Below are 26,540 nucleotides of genomic sequence, written 5' to 3'. Positions count from 1 at the left end.
GCCTATCACCCTCACCTTGACCTCCCTCCACCTATCGCATTTCCAAAGCCCCTCCCCCAAGTCCCTCCTCCCTACCTTTTATCTTAGTCTGCTGGACACACTTTCCTCATTCCTGAAGAAGGGCTTATGCCCGAAACATCGATTCTCCTGTTCCTTGGATGCTGTCTGACCTGCTGCGCTTTTCCAGCAACACATTTTCAGCTCTGATCTCCAGCATCTGCAGCCCTCACTTTCTCTCGACAGACAGTGTATGGAATGAACTGCCAGAGGAAGTGGTGGGGGCTAGTACAATTGCAATATTTAAAAGGCATTTGGATGGGTATATGAATAGGAAGGGTTTGGAGGAATATGGGTTGGGTGCTGGCAGGTGGGTCTAGATTGGGTTGGGATATCTGGTTGGACCGCAGGGTCTGTTTCCGTGCTTACATCTCTATGACTCTAAGTACACTTAAAGTTATGGCAGTAAATAAGCAATGGCAAACGTTTAAAGGAACACTTTAAAATGTTCAACAAAATACATTCCACTGTAAAACAAAACAACTCATCCATTATGCAGGAAGTTAAGATTGCGATTAGAATAAAAGAAAAAGTTTATAGTGTAAAGAAAAATGGAGGATTGTGTATATTTTAGTAACCAGAAAATGGCCACCAAAAGTAGATAAAAAAAAACAAAAAAAAAGAAAAATGTAGATGAATAGTCAGAAATTTAAAAGCTGGTTTTAAGAGCTTTAATGAGTATATAAAAAGGAAAAGTGTGGATAAAATAAACAAGGGGAGAACGCTGAGTCTTCAGAAAGGAACTGACAGTTTAAATGAATGGGTAACAGTATGGCAGACGTTATTTACTTCACTTGTAGGAATAGAAAAACACATTTTTAAAAGGTGTTAATCTTGTAAATCCTGAGGTTCAGAGAGATATGGATGTGCTCTTACAAGGAACATTTAGAGTTAGCATGTAGGAAGACAAATTGTACATTAACCTTTGTTGTAAGTTGATTGGAACACCAGAATTAAAAAAAACTTGCAGTCGTTTATGTAGGATTTTGGTATGACCTCAACTGGTATTCTTTATGCAGTTTCAATCTTTATTTTTAAGAAAAGATATGCTTACATTGGGGATGGTACCGTGAAAGTTCACTAAATTTCTTGAGATGAAAGGGTTATCCAATGATGACACATGCATAATTAGAACTTTTTCTGTGGCGTTTAGAAGAATGCGAGGGAATCTTACTGAGTCATACAGAATACTGAAGGGTAGGTGCCATGACATGGTTTTGGTTTGTTAGTGAATATAAAACTTGGCAGCAGAGTCTCACGATAAGGTGACAATCATTTAAGATCAAGATGAGGAGAAAATACTTCACTCAAAATGTTGTGAATCTTTGGAATTCCCTACCCTAGAGGGTTGTTCATGCTTCATTTTTGAATGCACTTAAGATTTGTAAAGACAGATTTTTGGTCTCTTAGGAAAGCACAAGGTATGGGGGTAGTTGAGAAAGTGGAGCAAAAGCCCAAGATCAACTGCAATCATATTGAATGGGAGGCTCATTGAGGCATCTGGTCTTCTCCTGCTCATACTTTCTGCCTTTTTGTACATTGTGTAGCCTTACATCAATGTGTGGTTAATGCAGCCTTATTATTATCAATGGTTACAGCAGTGTTATTACTACATATGGTATAAATGGCTTGAGCCCACCCTAAAAATTAACTATATATTCTTTTTGCAAAATTAGCATAATAATTGCAGTTTGGATAAAATGCCAATCATTCATTTACTAATTGTTGTTCTGAAATATATTGTCACTGATAAACATTTCCTGTTTTCACACAGGTAACCAAATGGTGTGACCGTCTAGTAGCATGCTCTTCTCAGACGGTCTACAATGCAATACAGTGGGTTCAATCCCTTCACTGTACACAGGGCAGGAATCTCCTTGGTGCGTTAACTGCTGCATTTCATGATCCAATATGTAATGCCATTTACCTCGTGACAAATGGCTTACCTGACAATCCATTAAAGGATGTTTTTCACGTGGTACCTTATATATCACATGGGCGTCCAGTGCACATTTTCTATTTATCAGATAAATGGATAGACAGTGAATGTCGAGAGATTCTGCAGAGAATTGGTGGACTTACCCAAGGCAGTGCTCACCTCATTAGACTCAACACGTCTGGAGATATCAAACAGGTAACTTATGGAGAGCAAATGTGCAACACTGAAAGAAAATGATGCACGAGCACTATAAATCATTTGTCTTCAGAAAGGCAAAAACTCATCATAGAAACATCATGACACAATAGTTAATCTATTCTTTCTTGTGGATGTTTTTAATGAAAAGTAGCTATTAGAAGCAAACTGAATAGGTTAAATGAATACCAAAAAAAAGTGAAAGGGCTTGAAATAGCCAAAAACAGGACAGCACTGTAGAAACTCAGCAGGTCTGGCAGCATCTGTGGAAAGAAAGTAGAGTTAATGTTTCAAGACCAATGACCCTTCGTAAAAGGGTACTAATGAGTATTCAACTTTGGCACTTTGAGTCTATGATTATTCTCTTTCACCAGGAGCATGTGTACATATGTGTGAGGAGAAATAAACAAACCACTTTGCACAACCGCAAACCAAACAAGTTACTTTGATTTAGTCCACTTTCTGGGAAAGTGTGCTAAATATCAGCATGAAAATGCTTTGTATTTTTGAAGAATCTAATTATTTGTTTATTGTTACCTAGGTGATTCCTATTTATCCAGCAGACCTCACAACCTCTGGGCCCTTGTACTCTGACCTAAAGTATTGCACTGTGAAAAGAACACTGGATAACAACCCTCACCCTGGCTCATGGGTAACAGGTTCTGATTTAAAAGCCTTTCAAACACATTCAGTCTGTGTGTGCAACCCTCAGGTGACTACTTGGTTAGTCTTGCTGTTTTTTCTTCAAAAATTATGAATGCCTCTAGTTTTTTTTAAGAACTGACTAAAGTATTAATTTCTTTCATTCAATTTTGCACATATCTTGCAATGCTGCATATCAAATTCAATACATAAACATGTTTGTTTTAAATCAGTTAACAATTTCTGGCACATACTATTAAAATATACTCCAAACTGAATAAGTTATGTAATCAAATAATTGGCTGTTTTCTAAAAATGATAGTATGAATTTGTGTCTATAATGTTATATTTATCTACATCTTTATAGATACCAATCTATAATCTGTTTTGTGAACTGTCTTACAGGTAAAGCAATTAGTTGGAGAGTTCAATCTAATATCAATATTGAAACAGTTCATTTACAAGACAGGAAAGCCTCAAGGGAAAACTTTTGAGCTAAAATGTAACTTTCAAGTGTGAGTTTTAATATTAAGACTCAGCTGTTAAGCATGCTTTGTTAGCTAGAGACATTGTTTGGGGAAATTGTTTTCAGGTTGAGTAGACTTAACTAAATAAACCAAATTATTGTGGATGCTGGAGATCTGAAACAATACAGCAAATGCTGGAGAAGCTCATCAGTCCTGGCTGATCTATGGGAAGAGGAACATTTTGAGTCCAATATGGCCTCTCCTGAATTCAGACTTGTATAGTTCATTCTTTTATTCATCATGAAGACTAAATATATAGTTGAACTTATTTAACTATTCGAAGCACAATTGTTTTCTGCTTCACTGAAATTCTAAATAAGCCTGCAATTATAAGGTGTTTGATGATGTCACATGATTCTGTGATAAATCCTATTATTAAATAATTAGAAGGTTTGATGAGAGTGTTGACTTTCAAATTGGAACTAATGAATCTCAATACATTCTCCCATTGATTCCCCATTTTTGTTATCATAAATTATAATCCCTTCCCTCATTCTAAATTGCACCAGATGTCCTCCTCATTGTGCTCATGTTCTTATTTGTATTTGGCCTTGGGCAACTATCTGTGTGGAGTTACCTATGTCAGCATGGGTTTCTTCCTGGTGCCCTGGTTTCCTCCCACAGTCCAAAGATGTGCAGGATAGGTCAATTGACCATGCTAAATTGTCCCATAGTGTCTAGGATTGTGCAGGCGAGGTGGGTAACTATGATAAATATGGGATTACATTGATAGGGTGGGATGCTGTTCGGACAGTTTGCATGGACGCAATGGGCCAAATGGCCTCTATCTGCACTGCAGGGATTCTATGATTCTATGTATTATTATCTTAAAAAAGCTGTTTACATAATGCAATTAATTAATGCTTCCTGCTTTCCACAAAGCTAAATTTAAACACTGTTTGCATTTATCAAAATTAATATAGGATAGTGCACTAATAATTTTCTCAATAGTATCTGCAAATATATTGATCCATGGGCCAGACCTCTTGCATCAAGTCAATTAATCCTTGGAGCCTCTGTTCTAGCAAGGCGAGAATCTGATGGATTCTATTACCGTGGCACAATCAAACAAGAAGTGGAGGTAAATTGCATTATTTATTGACGTGGGAGTAAGGTTTATTTTAATTTGTCACATTATGTGCAAAGCTATTTGTTCAACTATATATTTTAAATTGTACCAATTTAATAATAACCACCCAAACCATCCCAATTTGTTTGGTATCAGCTTTTACTTGTTCACGGGCATTGTTGACTAAGCCAGCATTTATTGCCCATCTCTATTTGTCGAGAGGGCAGTTAAGAGTCAACCACATTGTTGTGGGTTTGGAGTCACAAGTAGGCCAGACCAGGTAAGGACAGCAGATTACCTCCCTTAAAGGGCCTTAGTGAACCAAATGGGTTTTTCTTTTTACAACAATCTACATGGTTGTCATTAGGTCAGTTCTTTATTCCAGATTTTATTGAATTCAAATTTCACCATCTGTTATGGTGGGATTCATGGGATTGCTAGTCCTATGATATTACCACTATTGTACCACTTCCAAACCCATACTGATTTCAACATTTGAGTGTGATCTCTGGAAAATCTGGCACTGGTTTTGGTGAAGCACATGGCAGTAATTGATTGTGCTCTTTAGTGAAAATGTACAAAGCTGTGTGCATGTTTAGGAAGGATGGTTATTCTGTGGAGGAGAGTGAAAAGTGAATCAATGGCTGTCCTTTTTTACTTTCATGTACTATTCTGATTCAAGCAGGGACAGTATTAAACCCACCATCACTACCTGTATACCATGGTTAGATAAGACCAATTTTGTAAATGAATATTTTTCAATAAAATGTAATTATGAAATGAAAGTAATTGCAACAATATTGATGCAAGTATAATAAATAAGATAGTTCTGTTATGGGAAATGTATACAGTATGTGCAGCAGGAAGTATTGCTTATTTATTGGTTATATCTATCAAAAATGTTTCAGCATTCAAATAAATTGCTGAGTTGGCTTTTCTTAGCTAGTGAATTCTGCACAGTGAGGTCATGATGCATCAGTCTGCACTATAATATACAATGAGGCCATAAGGTATTGGTCTATACTGTTATTAGAGTTGAAAAATGTGGTGCTGGAAAAACACAGCAGGCCAGGCAGCACCCGAGGAGCAGGAGAATCGATGTTTCGGGCATAAGCCCTTCTTCAGGAATGAGACTGGTGTGCCAAGCGGGCTGAGATAAAAGGTAGGGGGGGGAGGGAATTTGGGGGAGGGGCGCTGGGAATACAATAGGTGGAAGGAGGTGAGGGTGAGGGTGATAGGCCGGAGAAGGGGTGGGGGCGGAGAGGTCAGGAAGAAGATTGCAGGTCAAGAGGGCGGAGCTGAATCCAAGGGTTGGGACTGAGATAAGGTGGGGGGAGGAGAAATGAAGACGCTGGAGAAATCTACATTCATCCCGTGTGGTTGGAGGGTTCCTAGGCAGAAGATGAGGCGCACTTCCTCCAGGAGTCGTGTGGCCAGGGTCTGGTGATGGAGGAGGCCAAGGACCTGCAAGGCCCCAATGGATCCTTCTATATCCGTCGCAAATTCACCTGCACCTCCACTCACACCACTTACTGTATCCGCTGCACCCGATGTGGTCTCCTCTACATTGGGGAGACAGGCCGCCTACTTGCGGAATGTTTCAGAGAACACCTCTGGGACACCCGCACCAACCAACCCAACCCCTCCATGGCTGAACACTTTAACTCCCCCTCCCACTCCGCCAATGACATGCAGGTCCTTGGCCTCCTCCATCACCAGACCCTGGCCACATGACGCCTAGAGGAGGAGCACCTCATCTTCTCCTAGGAACCCTCCAACCACACGGGATGAATGTAGATTTCTCCAGCTTCCTCATGTCCCCTCCCCCCACCTTATCTCAGTCCCAACCCTTGAATTCAGCTCCGCCCTCTTGATCTGCAAGCTTCTTCCCGACCTCTCCGCCCATATCCCCTCTCCGGCCTATCACCCTCACCCTCACCTCCTTCCACCTATTGTATTCCCAGCACCCCTCCCCCAAATTCCTTCCCCCCTACCTTTTATCTCAGCCCTCTTGGCACACCAGCCTCATTCCTGAAAAAGGGCTTATGTCCGAAACGTCAATTCTCCTGCTCCTCAGATGTTGCCTGGCCTGCTGTGTTTTTCCAGCACCACATTTTTCAACTCTAGCACTCTAGCATATGCAGTCCTCACTTTCTCCTATACTGTTATCACTCTAGCAGCCCTGAACAAAGAGGATCAGAAAGCAAATGATCCTGACTGTCATTCAGTGACTCTTGCAGAAAAACATTTGTGTGAATGTTGACTGAGAAGAGGAATGGGTTGAAGTGTAACTTCCTTCATGTCAGAATTCCCTGCTCAGGTGATACTACAAGAGCATGGCTTCAGTGAAGCTGTTGGCACTGATAGTCTCAAGTGAATAGTATAATAACTGAGGGAAGGATGTTTTTTTCCTGGGGAGGAGGGTTTGGATATGTTTTACATGTTTATTGGTTGAAGTAGCTATCATTGTCACTTGTATCTCTCTGACCCAAGTTACCATAGCACTTGAGTGGCTTTGTGTGAGAAGGAGACAACATTTGTAGAACAAAGGAAGTTATGTAGAAATCTTGGACTTTTCAAATTACTTCATGGTGGAGTATACTAATGTACTCATCCACAGTAAACCAGTTTATCTATTATTCCTCAACTTCTAACCTGTATTAATTTATGATTAAGCAATGCCTTAAATTTGGAGGTGTCATCTTTGTTTTCAAATCCCTCCAGGACTTAACTCCTCCTTACCTCTATAATCTTCTCTAGATCTACTTCTACTGATGTATTTGCAGTTCCCCAACACTGACCTCTTGTTTATCTCCAGTTTTAGCTGTTCTAACATTGGTGGCTATGCCTTCAGTTGTCAACTTCCTAAGCTCTGCAATACCTGGTCTACATCTCTTCACCTCTTTGCCTCTCTCCTCGTTTAAGGCACTGCTTAAATCCTAACTCTATGAACAAGCTTTTGATCATCTACCTCAATACCTCCTTATGTCAACAGGAATAGTGCCAGAAGACTGGAGGATAGCAAACATTGCCCCCTTCTTCAAGAAGGGGAGGATGGGACCACACTGGTAATTATAGACCAGTGAGCCTTACTTTGGTTGTGGGTAAAACTTTGGAAAGGATTATAAGAGATAGGATTTATAATCATCTAGAAAGGAATAATTTGATTAAGGATAGTTAACATGGTTTTGTGAAGGGTAGGTTGTGCATCGCAAACCTTATTGAGTTACTTGAGAAGGTAACCAAATAGGTGGATAAGAGTAAAACAGTTGATGTAGTGTATATGGATTTCAGTAAAGCGTTTGATAAGGTTCCCCACAGTAGGCTATTGCAGAAAATACAGAGGCATGAGACTGAGGGTGATTTAGTGGTTTGGATCAGAAATTGGCTAGCTGTAAGAAGACAGAGGGTGATGGTTGACGGGAAATGTTCATCCTGGAGTTCAGTTACTAGTGGTGTACCACAAGGATCTTTTTTGAGGCCACTGCTGTTTGTCATTTTTATAAATGACCTGGATGAGGGCATAGAAGGATGGGTTAGTAAATTTGAGGATGACACTGAGGTTGGTGGAGTTGTGGATAGTGCGGAAGGATTTTGTAGGTTACAGAGGGAAATAGATAAGCTGCAGAGCTGGGCTGAGAGGTGGCAAATGGAGGTTAATGTGGAAAAGTGTGAGGTGATTCACTTTGGAAGGAGTAACAGGAACACAGAGTACTGGGCTAATGGTAAGATTCTTGGTAGTGTGGATGAGCAGAGAGATCTTAGTGTCCATGTGCATAAATCCCAGGTTGATAGGGTTGTTAAGAAGGCATACAGTATGTTAGCTTTTATTGGTAGAGGGATTGAGTTTTGGAGCCACGAGGTCATATTGCAGCTGTACAAAACTCTGGGTGCGGCCACATTTGGAGTATTGCATACAGTTCTGGTTCGCGCATTATAAGAAGGATGTGGAAGCATTGGAAAGGGTGTACAGGAGACTTACAAGGATGTTGCCTGTTATGGAGGGAAGGTTTTATGAGGAAAGGCTGAGGGACTTGAGGCTGTTTTCACTAGAGAGAAGAAGATTAAGAGGTGACTTAATAGAGGCAAGATGATCACAGGATTAGATAGGGTAAAACAGTGAGAGCGTTTTTCCTCAGATGGTGATGGCTAGCACGAGGGGACAGAGCTTTAAATTGAGGGGTAACAGATGTCAGAGGTAAGTTCTTCACTCAGAGAGTAGTAAGGGCATGGAATGCCTTGCCTGCAATGGTAGTGACTCGCAATCATTAAGGGCATTTAAATGATCATTGAATAAACATATGGATGATTTTGGAATAGTGTAGGTTAGATGGACTTTAGATTGGTTTCACAACATCGAAGACCAAAGGGCCTGTACTGCGCTGTAATGTTTTATGTTCTGTTTTCTATGTTATGTGGTTCAGGGTCAAATTTTGTTTGATAAATGCCTTTGAGATATTTTCCAAGATAAATATATGTATATATCCACACACACTAAATATACATACACAGTACTGTTGTTGTTACACTCTATTTGCATAGGTATACTTTACAGTACATACACTGCAGGCTCGCTACAACAAAGGATAAGGTATTAGCCCGTTCAAGACCATCCACTTACACAGAGTAAAAATCAGACCCAAAGTGTAAATTATAAAGAGGAAATGAAAAAGAGGTACTGCAAAATATATTCCTCCTTTTGTTGCCAGGTAGGGAAAGGATTGTTCCTGGTTGAGTTTGACAAACCTATGAAAGATCCAACTGAAAAGTGCCAAGTCTCTGTGCAGAAGACTGCATTGCATGATATAATTCTGTACAATGAGGCCATGAGGCATTCTGTGGTCTCAGGTGATAAAGTATTAGCACCTTGGGAATCCGATGGAAGCAGATATGGCCCTGGAACAGTGGCATTTGGCATTGAGACTAGAGACCCGCTACAAGGTATGAACTTCAAATTAAATATATATTTGTATATTTATGTAGTTTCTTTTTGATTAGATGTCATTGGATTTTTTTTTTCATTTGAATTCAAAAGTTGCAAACTCGAAGCCCATTTAGATGGCTGATGGGCTAATAGCAGATTGACAACCTGTCTTACATAACATTCTCAGTGCCATTGTGATCAAAAGATCTGGAAGAGTATTGCTTAAGCCACTGCTGTCTAAATCAGCCGTTAAATAAATATATAATACTTGATAAGAAAAATGTAAGTATATTTGTACAAAAAATTCATTCATTCCTTTCCTATGTCAAAAATCACACACCAGGTTATAGTCCAACAGGTGTATTTGAAAGCACTAGCTTTCAAAGTGCTGCTTCTTGTGGAGAATAACTTCTCCGCAAACACGCGAGGAAGAAGCAGCACTTTGAAAGCTAGTGCTTCTAAATTAACCTGTTGGATTATAACCTGATTTTTAACTTTGTCCAACACTGGCACCTCCAAGTCTTTCCTATGTCAAAATAACATTTGTCGCTGTCTGGCAGTGGGCAAAGAAATGGCAGTGTATTTGCTAATACAGAATAACCACTCCAAGCTGGAATGCTTCGAAACAAGCATTCTTGTGGAATTTGAAATTTTCTGGATTATAAAATGATGTTAGAAAGTCTAACAACAAGCATACAAATTGGAAAACACTGTGGATATTAATGCTTGTTTGAAACATATAACAGTGATGAAACATCAGAAAGCAGTAATAAAATTTATTTGCTCAACTAAAAACCATCTCCCAAGTATTCATGCCATTTCTTGATTTCATAGAGGTGTAGGGATAGACACACAATAGGGCTCACAAAGATTTTTTAGTAAAGTATTCTTATCTAGTTTCTTTATGATCTCCAACTTATCCAAAATTGTAAGTGTAACATGTTACATTTTGCTGCACATTTCTCAGATTCTAAGATAAAGATTTTAAATTGCAAACTCTACCTTGCAAACGCTTGAGTCTGATAAGAAACCTACTGCAAAAGAAGAGGTGGGGATGTTTGTAGAGATTTTGAGACAGAGAGAGAGAAAAGAAGAGAGGCACAGAGAGAGTTAGAGAGAGAGAGATAATGAGAAAGAAACCAAGGTAGGAAGAGAAATTGTGAAATAAACTTATAGAAAGGAAAGACATAGGGAGAATGAGCCAACTGACAGAGAGACAAAGAAGAAATCATGAGGGAAACTGAAAAAATGGGGCAGAACAAGATAAAGAAGTAGGCAGCAAGAGAAATTGAGTGGCATTGTAACCTTGCGATATGTTTTCCTCACTACACAGTAACCATGTCCCCTCATCAGCCACCATTTTCTGAACTTTAGTCCAAAGATCAGGTGAGCCCATGCTTTGTAGATTTGTTGCAGTGCCCGAATAGTTGAGTAACTGGATCTGCCTAACCTAATTCTGGACAAATGGTGTTTTCAGATTTTGGACTTCTTGACTGGGTAACCCCTTGAAAGACTAACTTCAAAAAGAATTTAGAACTGACAGTTGATATGAGCAAAAGAGGTTGTTTCCAACCTTCAGATAGTTTCATTGTTTTCCAGTGTGCTTTAAAAAATATCAGATTTTGTTTAAAAAGAATGTTAACTGTCAGTGAAATTGACAGTTGTTGGGAGTGGGAACTGACTGGAGAGCTGTGACTGGAATATGAACACGAAAGACAGAGCTGCTCCTCCAATCACAGATTCTGTCTCTACAATACTGACTGTTCCAACTTATCCAGTCACAGGTTTCTTCTCTAACCATCTATCTGCTCTTGCATTTCTTGTATTTATTAAGGAATGTATTAACATTAGGTCCAGTTCAAAAGAGGTTCACTAGGTTGATGAAAGGATTGAGAGTGTGTGGTGCTGGAAAAGCACAGTAGGTCATGCAACATCTGAGGAGCAAGAGAATCAATGTTTCAGGCAAGAGCCCTTCATCAAGATTCCTGATGAAGGGCTCCTGCCCGAAACATCGATTCTCCTCCTCAGATGCTGCCTGACCTGCTGTGCTTTCCCAGTACCACACACTCGACTCTGATCGCCAGCATCTGCAGTCCTCACTTTCTCCCTGATGAAAGGGTTGCCTTATCAAGAGTGGTTAAACAGGCTAAGCTTTCATTCATTAGAATTTAGAAAATGAGGAAATATCTTATTGAAACATGCAAGATTTGACAGGATAGATGGTGAGATGTTTCCACGTGTGGGAGAATCACAAACTAGGGGAAGCAGTTACAGAATAAGGGAACACTGGTTTTAAAGCTGAGAGGCAAAGGAATTTCTTCCCTTAGAGGGGAGTGAATGTCTAGAATTCTCTATCCCAGAGACTTGTGGAAGTTAGATCTAAAGATGAAGTAGATAGCGCTCAATTCCTTGATATTTCAAAAATCTAGTGGCATGAAGGAGGAGTTGAGACCTGGGGAAGATCAGCCATGACCTTATATAATGGCAGGGCAAGTTTTAAAGACTGAATGGCCTACTCTTGCTACTATTTCTTAGATTTTAATGATCCTTCAAAGACAAAATCTATGGTTGGAGAAACAACTTGGGTGAAGGGAGGGAACCTGTGATTGGAGGTTGATAAGCAGTCATTCTGGCTGTTCCGAGTGTTAACATACAGCAGACTTTTGACTCCGCTGTCACCCAACATGACCGATTTAACATTATCCAAAAAAGCCAAAGTCGAGAGGTCGGTTAAGAAAAAGGAGGAGACAAGAGTCAGGGCAAAATCCAGAGCAGGGTGAAGAGAGGGGTTGGAGTGTGTTTGCAGCTTTGGATGTGCAGGGGTCTCTGTTTTAAGAATGGAAATCTGTCCAGAATCATCATTGTAACACCTTGGGACCCTTCAGTCAGTGTATGAGGATCCCATGCATCCCAAGAAATTGAGGGTTTCGTTAAGAGAAAGAAGGAAGCATATGTCAGGTATGGACAGGTTAGATTGAATGAATCCTTAGAAGAATATAAAGGCAGTAGGAGTATACTTAAAGGGGAAATCAGAAGGGCAAAAAGGGGTCATGAAATAGTTTTGGCAAATAGAATTAAGGAAAATCCAAAGGGTTTTTACAAATACATTAAGGACAGAAGGATAACTAGAGAGAGAATATTGCCCCTCAAAGAACAGCATGGCGGCTTTTGTGTGGAGCTGCAAGAGATGGGGGCGATACTAAACGAGTATTTTGCATCAGTGTTTACTGTGGAAAAGCACACGGAAGATATAGAATGTAGGGAAATAGATGGTGACAGCTTGAAAAATGTCCATTTTACAGAGGAGGAAGTGCTGGACATCGTGAAACACATAAAAGTGGATAAATCTCCAGGACCTGATCGAGTGTACCCTAGAACTCTGTGGGAAGTTAGGGAAGTGATTGCTGGGCATCTTACTGAGATATTTGTATTATCGATAGTCACAGGTGAGATGCTGGAAGACTGGAGGTTGGCTAACGTGGTGCTACTGTTTAAGAAGGGTGGTAAGGACAAGCCAGGGAACTATAGATCGGTGAGCCTGACATCAGTGGTGGGCAAGTTGGTGGAGGGAATCCTGAGGAACAGGATTTACATGTATTTGGAAAGGCAAGGACTGATTAGGGATAATCAGCATGTCTTTGTGCATGGGAAAACATGTCTCACAAACTTGATTGAGTTTTTTGAAGAAGTAACAAAGAGGATTGATAAGGGCAGAGTGGTGGACGTGATCTATATGGACTTCAGTAAGTCGTTCGACAAAGTTCCCCGTGGGAGACTGGTTAGCAAGATTACATCTCGTGGAATACAGGAAGAACTAGCCATTTGGATACAGAACTGGTTCAAAGGTCGAAGATAGGGGGTGGCGGTTGAGGGTTGTTTTTCAGACTGGACGCCTATGACCAGTGGAGTGCCACAAGGATCGGTGCTAGTTCCACTACGTTTCGTTATTTATATAAATGATTTGGATGTGAGCATAGGAGGTATATTTAGTAAGTTTGCAGATGACACTAAAATTGGAGTTGTAGTGGCCAGTGAAGACAGTTACTTCAGATTACAACGGGATCTTGATCAGATGGGCCAATGGGCTGAGAATTGACAGATGGAGTTTTATTTAGATAAATGCGAAGTGCTGCATTTTGGGAAAGTAAATCTTAGCAGGACTTATACACTTAATAGTCAGGTCCTAGGGAACAAACAGACCTTGAATGCAGGTTCATAGATCCTCAAAAGTAGGGTCGCAGGTAGATAGGATAGTGAAGAAGGCATTTGGTATACTTTCCTTTAATGGTCAGAGCATTGAGTACAGGAGTTGGGAGGTCATGTTGCAGCTGTCCAGGACATTGGTTAAGCCGCTTTTGGAATATTGCATGCAATTCTGGTCCCCTTCCTATCAGAAGGATATTATGAAACTTGAAAGGGTTCAGAAAAGATTTACAAGGATGTTGCCAGGATTGGAGGATTTGAGCTATAGGGAGAGGTTGAATAGGCTGGGGCTGTTTTCCCCCTGGAATGTCAGAGGCTGAGGGATGACCTTATAGAGGTTTATAAAATCATGAGGGGCATGGATAGGATAAATTGACAAAGTTGTTCCTCTGTGGTGGAGGAGTCCAGCAACTAGAGGGCATAGGTTTAGGATGACAGGGGAAAGATGTAAAGGAGACCATAGGGGCAACTTTTTCACACAGAGGGTGGTATGTGTATGGAATGAGCTGCGAGCGGAAGTGGTGGAGGCTAGTACAGGTGCAACATTTAAAAGGCATCAGGATGGGTATATGAATAGGAAGGGTTTGGAGGGATGTGGGCTGGGTGCTGGCAGGTGGGACTAGATTGGGTTGGGATATCTGATCAGCATGGACAACTTGGACCGAAGCGTCTGTTTCCTTGCTGTACATCACAATGACTCCATGACTCTGTGACCTTACAATTATGAACACCTCTGTGAATTTTAAGAAAATATTGTTCCACTTCCCATAGATCTCTGTAGTGATACTTTAATCTGGTGCTTGCTATTCCGTACTGTATCATTTTCTTTAATATATTTACTTGATATGATACTTACTTTATTCAACTTTTCAGTTACTTTACCATGCAAGTTTTAGATTTTTGGGCTATTTCAGAGTTATAGAAAATTTTTACTTTCAATGTAACCACAACTTCAAAGCTGTTTTGTATATTTGAAGTTTTGGAATATGATTAAATTAACTAACTATTGATAACCAGACTGAATGATATAACTTGATGAGGTAGATTATCCTTTTGGTAGTACAATAAGTGAAATATTTTAATGTTAAAACTATACTTCCAGAATTAAACTTTTTGCCCTTTTTAATTACACAGTAATGGAAGATGATGATCTCTCCATTAAATTCTGGAATGGAAAAACAGTCAAAGTTTCCAAAAATGTGGCAATGTGGATTCCATCTGCTTTGTATGAAAGAGTGCAGCAAGAACTGTTTACTCCTCTATCAGCCAGAGAGCTTCATTGTGAAAAATTGAGTTCCTGCAATGACGTTTGTTCACTTCAGCCTCAGACTGTGCTAGTTCACCCAAGTCACTTTGATCCAACATACACCAAGTCTTGGTATTCAGTTCTCCCTGACCTCGACCCATATAATAATTTCTGCCGTGGGTTTTATTGTGGCTTCCATGGTTTGCCATCTCATCCCATCTGTTACTGTTTTCCACAAATGATTTCTCCCATAGGATGGTGGCCTGTGAGTCCAAGATCTACCAACCCGACAGCAATTGACATGGAGGAGTTGGACAAGAAAGTTACTTCACAGCTTCAGGAATTAGACACTTACAAAACTAAATATCCTGATGAAAACCTACTTTCTTCATCTTCTTCATCATCATCTGAAAGTTATGATGACAGCCCAGAGTCAATTGTCAGCAAGCCTACTTTGGAAGATAGGGCAGTGAATACAGATATTAAACTGTTGGAGAAGCCAAGGGCCCAAGCAGAAGGCAAGCCAGAATGGAAGTACTGGAGTCAGACCCACCAAGAGCCACATCGAAAGAAACCAGGTAAAGTGCTTCTATTATAAATGGATATTCTGCCAATTGTCCACTGAAAATACAACAATGAAATATAAAAAGTCCAATTATTATGAATCCAGTTAAATGTGCTCCTGAACAAAACAGATCACAAAGTTGCAGGCTTGACAAATTAGAAGTTTTATATTAGTTACCATGATGAATAATTAAACAAAGCCACATGAAGCTGCAAAAGAATAGATTTATTGCACAAAGTAAACACATGCTGTATGGTGTCAGCAAATGTAGCTTTTCTTTAACAAGTTTGTCAAGGGGGCCAATACAGTGCTGAAACTCACAATGAACTTACAATAAAATCTACTCATGCCAATATAGCACAGAATTTAACATTTTGCCTTGTGTATAAGAAAATTGAGGTTCACCTTTATCTTTACTCCTCTTGGTACAATAGAGACTTGGCCCCAGTGTTGCCTAAGTAAGTTGCTCTATCTTTGGCAATTTCGCAAGTAAGCCAAACTTATGACCAAATTGGCTTTCTTTAACTGATCAAAATGTTTGTTATAGTGATGTAAATGTTCTACCTAGTTTGGCTGAACACAACCAAATGGTGAATCTAAGCAACACGATTCTTAGAATTCCTTTGGTCACACTACTGGTTAATCATTGAAAAAATGCAGGTACACTTTTTATTAGAATTGGCATAATTCAACATTGATAAAATTCATCTAGTGTTACAAAAGTTTATATTTATTTGGCTGTATCAGTCACTGGAACTTGATAATGACCGTTTTAGAAGTTTTTTTTGTATCGAATCACAATTGTCTAATTCCCGCAATACAATCTTGCAATCATGGAATCAGATATCAATCCACCTTTGTTACCATGTTGACTTTGTGATAATTGATACACAATCTTTGTGATCCATCTGGTTTCAGCACCTTATAAAAGGTGTGTTCCAGCTACTGTGACTCATATCAATAATGTCATTATTCATCATAAACTTAATTCCTCCCCTCATTTGAGATACATTCAGAGTTGAGTTGAAGGATGTCATTTTATGTGGGTAATCAATGCCCTTAATGTATTGCCAGTTATTTTTCTTGGCCTGTTGACACAAATCAATTTATCAGTCCATAATAGCTTTTGTAAGTTACTTCAATGTTACTGGGAGACAACATAATATTCCGTCTAACTTTTATGCATCTCTGCATTATCCAATTTAATTACTGGAAGGTCTACGTTTGACTTTTCAATTTCTGGTTTATTCTTGATTTATTCTGCTGCTTTTATTTCACTTCCCATTTCTTTCACTACTGTTATCACACCTCTAATCTGACTGTCCTCCCTGTAACAGTGTTGTTTTAACATATTAACATGAAACACTCACTGATTTCCTCTCCTGCCCAGATTGCTTGTTACATTATTCGTTAAGTTCCTTTTTAATTATCAGTGAACAACTTGTCTCCCACAACATAATTTGGAGCTTTGGCCTTTTTAATTGCTCTAGTTTTCACAGTTTGTTCAGCATACTCAGATGGGACTAGCACATGATGAACTACTGCCCATTCCTCATTGGCTGGTATTTGGGGTAGTCTCCCTTCTTTACTAACACTTCATCTTTTAATTAATAACACCCAGCTATTGGTTCTGATTCAGTTTCTGAATTGGTTGCTTGGTACAATTCTCTCAATTCAGGATACGTCTGTTACATTTATTTTGAAAAGGATAAGCTAAAGATATCAGCCTCAAATTCTCTACTTTCATCCTTTACATTTAGGTTTAAAAGGTCACATCTTTTGGACACTTCATCTTCCCAGCTATCAATTCAAATGAAATGAAATATCTTTCCATTCTCTGAGCTATTAGTTCTCATTTCTTCATTTATTCTAAGATTTTCTCTCTTCAACCCATGTTGTTCTTCACTTTCAAATCCTAGTTCCCAAATGATAACCGTATGTTATGAACTTCCATCACACAAGAAAGAACAAAGGTTTTGATTGATGCACAGATCAGTTACCTGCTGTGAATATATGTTCTGAAATTTGCAAAGCCATGTTCACTGTGATTCAGCTTGTAGTTTTATTTCTGAAAGCATTGGACTGAACGGAAAAAATGTTATCTAGTAGGTAATATTTTAAATACACTTGTTGCCCGCAAAATAAAATTATTCGTTCATTAAAGGATTAGAATAGCAGACAAATTAGCACAAAGAGGTATCAGAATTTTAAAGCATACAGAGGCCATTCCTTTATATTTTGTACTGTTACAGGATCATTCTTCATTCACACTAAGACAGTTAAATAACTGTTTAAAATGGCAAAGAAATTATATGAAATATGGCCTGGTCCAAATTAATTGAAATAAAACTCCAGTGTATCAACCTAATATTCAGCCATGATTAAAAACACATTGCATTACTCAAATGACATCCCTTGGGTCTCTAAAGCACTACAATTATCATATTCTCTGTGGTAATTATTAGCAGGTGGGAATAGATTGGGTTGGGATATCTGGTCGGCATGGACGGGTTGGACTGAAGGGTCTGTTTCCATGCTGTACATCTCTATAACTCTATGTTTTTGTACTTACTATCAACATCTTTGATATCTTCTTCAATTATTACCAAGCTACCTCTATGTGTCCACTGTTTTCCAAAAGAGTTAATCTGTTTTTCATGGAGCTTTATATATTATGATTTTGTGTGAAGCATTTGTTCTAATCTTGACCCTCGAACTGTGTCCAGCATTGCTTTGTATATGTGTTGATAGGAGCTCACAAAATACAAGAGACAGAGTGAGTAACAATAATATAGACATAGAACCTGATCTGAAAATAAATAACATGTGCCTGGTACTGTAATAGTGCCAGTGTTTGTTACTACAAAAAGACACAGAACATACTGTAAAAACAGTCCACACTATGTAATGTATGTTTATGCATAAACAGCAATAATGATACATTACCAAATGCATGCATTGTATGTTCTGATATTTGATTTGTTATGTGAAACCTGTTGCTTTTTTAAAAAAAGACCTGAAACATTTGAGCTCATAGCTAACCACTCCAATGGAATATTGGGGAAATTAATAGAATTTTGGTTCTAAATGATACCTTGAACCTAGTGACCAGCCCTTGTATGGGTGAATATAAATAGTAGCATTGTACTACTTGAAGAGCAGGGGATTCCCCAGTTATGACTAGTGTTTTACCTTGCAACAAATAGCATCAAATAGCAAAATGTGCACGTTATGTATTTGCTAGTCAATAATGTAATGAGGGGTATGGATGGGGTAAATTGACAAGATCTTTTCCCTGGGTTGGAGGAGTCCAGAACTAGAGGGCATAGGTTTAGGGTGAGAGGGGAAAAACTTAAAAGGGATCCAAGGGGCAACTTTTTCATGCAGTGGGTGGTACGTGTATGGAATGAGCTGCCGGAGGAAGTGGTGGAAGCTAGCACAATTCCAACATTTAAAAGGTATCTGGATGGTTATATGAATAGGAAGGGTTTAGACGGATAATGGCCAAGTGCTGGCAGGTGGGACTAAATTGGGTTGGGATATCTGGTCGGCATGGACGAGTTGGACCAAAGGGTCTGTTTCCATGCTGTACATCTCTATGGCTCTATGACTCTATTTGTTGGAAGAGTTGGTTTGGAATCACTGCTGTTTGGAATCACTTATAACAATTATTAATTACTGTACACTAAAATTTAAACAGTGCATTGATATATAATATAAATGCAAGCACTGTATAAAATATTTTAATTCTGGATTGTATACATTTTGAATTTTATCATTCATCTTGAAATTTTAATATATCTCTGCAAATGCCTCTTAGTGCACAGAATGTGTTTTCAATCTCAGCTGAAACATTAGGGATGCCCAAGTGAAGTAGTTGTTGACAATTGGTAGTGCCAGGGAAGGGAAATGACATTTTTTCACATCCAACTAACAGTGACATTTGCCTCCCTTGGAACCTTTACCACTGTACAGAATAAACCATTTCCTCTTGCAGGAACATCTCCTTCAAGCCCATTAAAGAATGTTTCTAACTCCAGTCAGCTGAATCCTACCACAGAGCTGCAGAACGTTGGACCTACAAATTGTGGAGCCATGTTTGAAAATATTGATCATACACCTTCTCAGAATAGAATCACAGTAAAACAGGTTCTATCACATCAAGATCATGAAATCACATCATCTTCTACGGTAAACCTCAAATGATTGATCTCCAAAATTGTGAGAAATTTCACCCCACCGTTATGTTTTATGTTATAAATACTTCATGAATTCCCTTAAAAATTTAGAGCTTTGAACTGAAGCATGATTTGTATTTTGCTTAAATGTTGCTGCGTATATGAGGAATGTCTTCCATTTGTATTGCCTTTGTTTGCAGCTGTTCCATCCCACAAATCTCCCTCACTTCCTATCTTTCTCTGCTGAAAGGATGGAAAGCCATCTCCTGACTGAATACATGATATTGTCTTGCACTCTTCTCCAACTGTGAGATAATCCAGACAAAAAAAGAGAAAGAATTACAGATGCTGGAAATCTGAAATTAAGTCACAAATTGCTGGAAACTCTAAGCAGATCTGGCAGCATCTATGTGGAAAGAAATCAGAGTTGAGTCCAGTGATCCTTCTTCAAAACTGATGGTAGCTAGGAAATGGATGGTTTTTATACAGAAAATGAGGAGGGGGGACCAAGTATACAATAGTTGGGGATAGAGCCCGAAGAGAGAGAAAAACAGGTGGACAGACAAAGAAATGTTTATAGGTCAGTCTGAGGGGATGAATATTTGCTAAGGGGGACTAACAGTGGCTAACAATGGGTGGTGTGTGGTAGCAGCCCATGTGATGCCAAGGCCTGGTGTGTGGGGGTGGGGAAAAGCATGGGTAAACGTGCTCTAGACCTAAAATTGTCGAATTTGAAATTAATTCCAGAAGGCTGTAGGGTTCCCAAGCAGAAAATGAGCTGCTGATTTTCCAGCTTGCACTGATCTTTGTAGTAGCAAGCCTGAAAAAGAGGTGTTGGCCACAGAACACAGTGGTGTGTTGAGGTGGCAGAGAACTGGAGGCTTAGAGTCTTTTTTGCAGAAAGAACATGTTCTGTGAAGCAGTCACCCAGACTGTGCTTTGTTTCCCCAGTTGGGGAAAATCAATTTCAGGAAAGAACATCCTAAGGAGCAATTTTAATATTTTCATCTATCATGTCATTTCCTTTGGTTGTCACTTACTTGTAATGTTATCATGATTTGGAGATGCCGGTGTTGGACTGGGGTGTACAAAGTTAAAAATCACACAACACCAGGTTATAGTCCAACAGGTTTAATTGGAAGCACACTAGCTTTCGGAGCGACGCTCCTTCATCTGATGAAGGAGCGTCGCTCCGAAAGCTAGTGTGCTTCCAATTAAACCGGTTGGACTATAACCTGGTGTTGTGTGATTTTTAACTTTGTAATGTTATGATATACATTGGTTTCCATTGAGCACTAGATTAAATATGCAAACATAATTCTTAGAACCAGTCAGCTTTAATAATCCATAAATCTCCAGCAATCTAACCATAAGACTAGAAGTGAAGAACAACAAGCCATTTGCATCTGGTTTTAATTTCTTGGCAAATACATTGAAGTCACTGGACAGAAAGATGTGTACTAACTATATAACCACGTACCAGCAATTTCCGATGAATAATTTGACTGGCAAAAATATTTATGTTGATGGAAGTGTCATTTTTAATATCAATGACCAGGTCCAGCCTCCACCAGTTCAGGAGCGTCTAGGAGAGAATCAGTTATCACGTGACTGCCAAGATCGGGAAGCTGTTCAAAGGTCAAGAAAGAAAAAACTACAAATGCGTCAGTGGGAGAGAGAAAGGGAAAATCAAAATCAAGACAAGTATCAACGTGTTCAAGAACAACGCAGGTAAGCTGTGAATAATTGGCCACTTAAGGGCCTCAATTCACCACCACTTGATTATTTGCCTTGCCAGCATGTCAGAAAAATGGCTACTGTCCTCATCGGCAATCCATTGCAACATGCCTGCTGTGTTGAGAGTGCTTCAATTATCCCAATCTGGGGTCAATCTGAGGCAATTGGGCTGCCTCTGTAAATCACCCCATCTCCTTCTTTATGTAATTGGCCCATTACAGGCCATTTAATGGTCTAATTATATAACTATAATTGTTGACAGGTCATAACAATCCCCAATTGATCTTCTTACCCAGAATGTAATGGTGAGGTGGTGACAAGAGTAAATAATTGGTTGAGCTTCCTCTGCCTTTTGCTCATTTGTTGCCACCTCCAGGGAACAGGAAAGTTCAAGTGTTAGTTCCAAGTCAAGATTGTGTGTCACTAGGAGAAGAGCTTGTAAATGGTGGTGTTGCCATCCTTCTTCTGCTGTTACCTTTCTTGACAGTAGTTTAGAAAGTTTGGTAATCTGCTCAGTTTATCTTGTAAATCAAATATACTGCTGCTCTTGGATGATGTTTAATATAGTGGATGGGGTGCTGAATCAGGTAACTCAAACCCTCCAGTCTCAGCAACGCCCTGATAAATCTTTTCTGAGCCTTCCCCAATTTTATAATATCCTTCAGTGTCAAAGGTAGTCACTGTCAATCTTGGTGTCTGGGATTCAACAGTTTTTTCCATGTTTGGGCCACGTCTATAATGAGGCTCAGGTGTAGATCATTCTTATTTCCTACTGATTGCAATCTGGGCCTGTCTCAGCAGCTATCGAGAAGATTAGAGTCACTGACAACAACTTTTAGATTTCCATGTTTAACTCTAGAATGGTTGATTTTAGAAGAGGGCTGAAGCTGCACAGTGGCAGTTTCAACATCATTGCAATTGCCAAACCTGAGCCAATAATGAGTGTTTCTAATAGGCCTAGATGGGCATCAAGTGTCAACATTGAAAGGACTGGGCAAAACCCTCAGAATCGCACCCACCAGCCTCTTAAAGCACCACCCAAGGCAGGGTTTGTGGATTCAGTATTGAACTATTTAGTAACATCCATTGAACTATTTAGTAACATCAGGATCCACAATATTGCGGAGAAAGAAAGTCATCTTGAGAGATGGTCCTGAGGGACAGCTTAAGAAGAAGAAAATTCTAATGGTGTCCCAGTTTCAGAATGAAGTGAATCAGTGTGAATATTTATACGTTCCAAACCAGATGGTCTGGCCTTTCTCCGTATAGTTATGACATATTGTCTCATATGATTTCGTACCTACGAGAGTTTCATTTATGTATTGTATCTGGAGTCCTAACAGTAAGATTTTCATCTCATTAGTCTGGATTGAATTGAAATCCAACTCTCTGAAGCTGTGGCCCAATACCTAACATACTATACATTTGATTATTTCATCAATAGGAAGGGACCCGCATTACAAATTTCTAACTCACACTATGGTGCCTATATTGAGAGTAGGAGAAAGTAAGGACTGCAGATGCTGGAGATCAGAGTCCAGAGTGTAGTGCTGGAAAAGCGCAGCAGATCAGGTAGCATTTGAGGAGCAAGAGAATCGATGTTTCGGGCATAAGCCCTTCATCAGGAATGAAGGGCTTCTGCCCAAAACATCGATTCTGCTGCTTCTCAGATGCTGTCTGATCAACTATATTGAGAGTAGCAAACTTTTGTCATAGGTTTACACAATGCAGACAATTCAATAGTAAAATGTGACTACCTTTTCTTTTCAGCTGTTACACTTATTATCACAATCTTTCAACATGATACTGACTTGCTTCAGAATTCTCTTTTAGGAAGAACGTGATTCAACGTCTGGAGAATAATTTCAAACAGGTCGCAGAATGTGAGCACAAGCTGGAAGAAACAAACAGAGCAAAACAGCATTTGCAGCAGACGATTCAAACCAGGATTCAGTCAATAGCCTCAGAGGACCAGGAGAAAGAAGCTCGCAGATTGGCATATCACCAGCAAGTGACAGCAAGTAGGAATATGACAGAGGCAGAAAAAGTGAAAGCAGAAGAGATGAAAGAAACCCAACAGCAGGTAAATTACTGAGGAAACTATTTCTTTGGAAAGTGAACCCCTTAGAAAGAATGAACTATTTCTATAGCTTCATAGCAGATCATATACTTATTGAAATATGGTCACTGGTAAGGATTACAACAGACATGGTAAGGATTACAACAGACAATACATAATGAGATACGCACAGCAATCTATTAAACTATTTTACTGGTGTTAATTGATAGATAAATGTTCACCAAATCACCAAACCTGTCTTGCTTTTTTTCAATAAGTACATTGGGTCATTAATATATACCCAACTAAGAGATCAAACATGACCTCAGTTTTATATCCTCACAAAGAGCAGCACAACCAATAGTGTAACACTCCTCAATATTTCACAATCAGCAAAGATTTTGAGCTCAAGCGGTAGTGCGATCCAAATCCATGATATTCGGACCCAGAGGGAGTCCAACACTGAGAACTACCATAGAACCACACTTCAGCCATGTTTGATTATATTTTCTACACTAAGAGTCATAACTTTCCAGACAATCAACAGTACCATGACTTTGTAGGAATCATAGAAATTTACAGTTTAGAAGGAGATCGTTTATCCCATCATAACTGTCCTAGCTCTTAAAGAGAACAGTTATGTTTAGTTCTACATCCCTACATTTTGATTGTAATTCTATAAATTCCTTAATCTCAAGTACATGTCCAGTGCTTTTTTCAAATTATTTATGGGATCAGCTACCGCTAACTTTGCAGAGTGTTCTATATTCCAAGGCCTGTCTGAATGAAAATATTAATTCTATTTCCCTCTAACAATTTTTTTCCAATTAATTTGAATCATGATTCTTGGTTATTGAACCATGCACCTCCCTTATACCTCAATCAAAACCTCTCTTCATTATGAAGAAATCTTAGAAGAATATGAAGATCCTTAGATCTTCTATTAATCTCCTCCTGACATTTCGAATCTCTCCTCATTACTTAGAGCTTTTCATTAGTTTGGGGAGGAGGGATATAATGCTATAGATTGTGGTTGCAATGTACCACGTTGAGGACTGTGTAATATGGATTTTTTTTCTTTTGGTTTTCTACATTGGAAATTCCAAACATTTGTCATTGATTTTAGCTTAGAAACTAGGTAGATACTTAGATATAGAGTTGAAGTGCTGCATTGTTGAAGGTACTGTCTGTAGTTGAGACTTTGAAACAGCTGAATGCACTGGCAAGTGTAAAGTGTATGGCCTCCAACAATATTTAGACTATCGTACTATAGACATGTACTTTATATCAAACTGTGCTTCTAGCTAAGTTCCTTCAGCATAAGGACAGCATTGGTATCAACCCAGCAATGTGGAAGAGCGTGCAATTCTGGTCTCATTTCTATCAGAAGGATGTTGTGAAACTTGAAAAGGTTCAGAATAGATTTACAAGGATGTTGCCAGGATTGGAGGATTTGAGCTATAGATAGAGGCTGAATAGGCTGGGCTGTTTTCCCTCGAGCATCGAAGGCTGAGGGATGACCTCATAGAGGTTTATAAAATCATGAGGGGCATGGATAGGATAAATAGACAAAGTCTTTTCCCTGGGGTGGGGGAGTCCAGAACTCGAGGGCATAGGTTTAGTACAGGAGTTGGGAGGTCATGTTGCAGCTGTACAGGACATTCATTAGGCCACTGTTTGAATATTGCGTGCAATTCTGGTCTCCTTCCTATCGGAAAGATGTTGTGAAACTTGAAAGGGTTCAGAAAAGATTTACAAGGATGTTGCCAGGGTTGGAGGATTTGAGCTATAGGGAGAGGCTGAGCAGGCTGGGCTGTTTTCCCTGGAGCATCGGAGGTTGAGGGGTGACCTTGTAGAGGTTTACAAAATCATGAAGGGCATGGATAGGATAAATAGACAAAGTCTTTTCTCTGGGGTGGGGGAGTCCAGAATTAGAGGGCATAGGTTTAGGATGAGAGGGGAAAGATATAAAAGGGATCTAAGGGGCAACGTTTTCACGCAGAGTGGTGCAGGTATGGAATGAGCTGCCAGAGGAAGTGGTGGAGGCTGGTACAATTGCAACATTTTAAAAGGCGTTTGAATGGGTATATGAATAGGAAGGGTTTGGGAGGTGGGACTAGATTAGTTTAGGATATCTGGTTGGTATGGACTAGTTGGACCGAACAGTCTGTTTCCATGCTGTACATCTCTATGACTGCATGTTGTTCACAAAACATCAACGGTGACTTGGCCGCATAGATTCAGAATTGTCAAGGCAAATTCAATCTGTCTCATCAGTCTTTTCTCAATCATCAGTGAAATAATGGAAAACGATAATTGATGATGCAGTCAAGTGGTACTTTCTCACCAGTAACCTGTTATTGATGCTCAGTTTGAACTCTACCCAGGCTACTCTGCCCAACTTCATTCCAACTGTGGTCCAAATCTGGACAAAGGAACTGAATTCCCTGAGGCAAAACCTGAGTAACCACAGGGAAGCCTGGCCCCATTTGATTCATGTAAGTCTAAGGAGTAAGTAAAATTGAAATCCATTCAATCAGATGGGAAACTCATAGGAAGATGGTTGTGGTTGTTGGTGATGGCCAACCGTTGCAACCCCATGTCACTGCTGCAAGAGGTTTTTACGGCAGTATCCTAAGCCTAACCATTTTTCTTTGCTTCATTGATGACCTCTCCTCATTATGAGCTCAGAAGTCAGAAATTTTCATCAGTTTTATTTTAGTTGCAACTGTTTTGCTATTATTCATTCATGCAATATGAGCTTCACTGGCAAACCTAGAATTTGTTGCCTATTCCTGATAAGGAAACTCCTGATAAGGTGGTGGTGAACTGTCTCATACAACATAGGTTTGTACAGAACAGGAACAGGTTCTTCAGCCCACAATGTTGTGCTGAACATGCTACCAAATTAAACCAATCCCTTCTGCCTGCCCTTGATCCATATCCCTCCATTCCTTGCTTATTCATGCGCTCATGCATTTAAGTCCCTTAAACATCCCTATTGTATCTGCCTCCACCACCACCCCTGGCAGCGCGTTCCAGACACCTATGCATCTCATAATTTTATAAACTTATATCAAGTCTCTCCTCAGCCTCTGCTGCTCCAGAGAAAACAACCTAAGTTTTTCCAGCCTCTCCTTATAGTTCATACCCTCTAATCCAGGCAGCATCCTAGTAAGCTTTTCTGCCCCCTCTCCAA

The 26,540-nt window shown here is 39.5% G+C and overlaps 1 protein-coding gene across 1 annotated transcript in view; it reads left to right on the top strand.

The window, feature by feature from the left end:
• c16h11orf16 (chromosome 16 C11orf16 homolog) overlaps positions 1 to 26,540 on the top strand; it is a 40,687-nt gene that overhangs the window by 6,884 nt on the left and 7,263 nt on the right. The window contains exons 2-9 of the mRNA XM_043705854.1: positions 1,832 to 2,191; positions 2,733 to 2,914; positions 4,312 to 4,441; positions 9,139 to 9,370; positions 14,691 to 15,380; positions 19,365 to 19,558; positions 21,104 to 21,276; positions 23,116 to 23,365. Coding sequence (XP_043561789.1) covers positions 1,832 to 2,191; positions 2,733 to 2,914; positions 4,312 to 4,441; positions 9,139 to 9,370; positions 14,691 to 15,380; positions 19,365 to 19,558; positions 21,104 to 21,276; positions 23,116 to 23,365 — 2,211 coding nt within the window. The remainder of the gene's footprint in view (positions 1 to 1,831; positions 2,192 to 2,732; positions 2,915 to 4,311; positions 4,442 to 9,138; positions 9,371 to 14,690; positions 15,381 to 19,364; positions 19,559 to 21,103; positions 21,277 to 23,115; positions 23,366 to 26,540) is intronic.

The sequence above is a fragment of the Chiloscyllium plagiosum genome, chromosome 16 (assembly GCF_004010195.1).
Source record: "Chiloscyllium plagiosum isolate BGI_BamShark_2017 chromosome 16, ASM401019v2, whole genome shotgun sequence".
In the NCBI taxonomy this organism is placed as follows: Eukaryota; Metazoa; Chordata; class Chondrichthyes; order Orectolobiformes; family Hemiscylliidae; genus Chiloscyllium; species Chiloscyllium plagiosum.
Note: the sequence above shows the minus strand (reverse complement) of the source record. Positions and strands in the feature narration are given on the sequence as shown.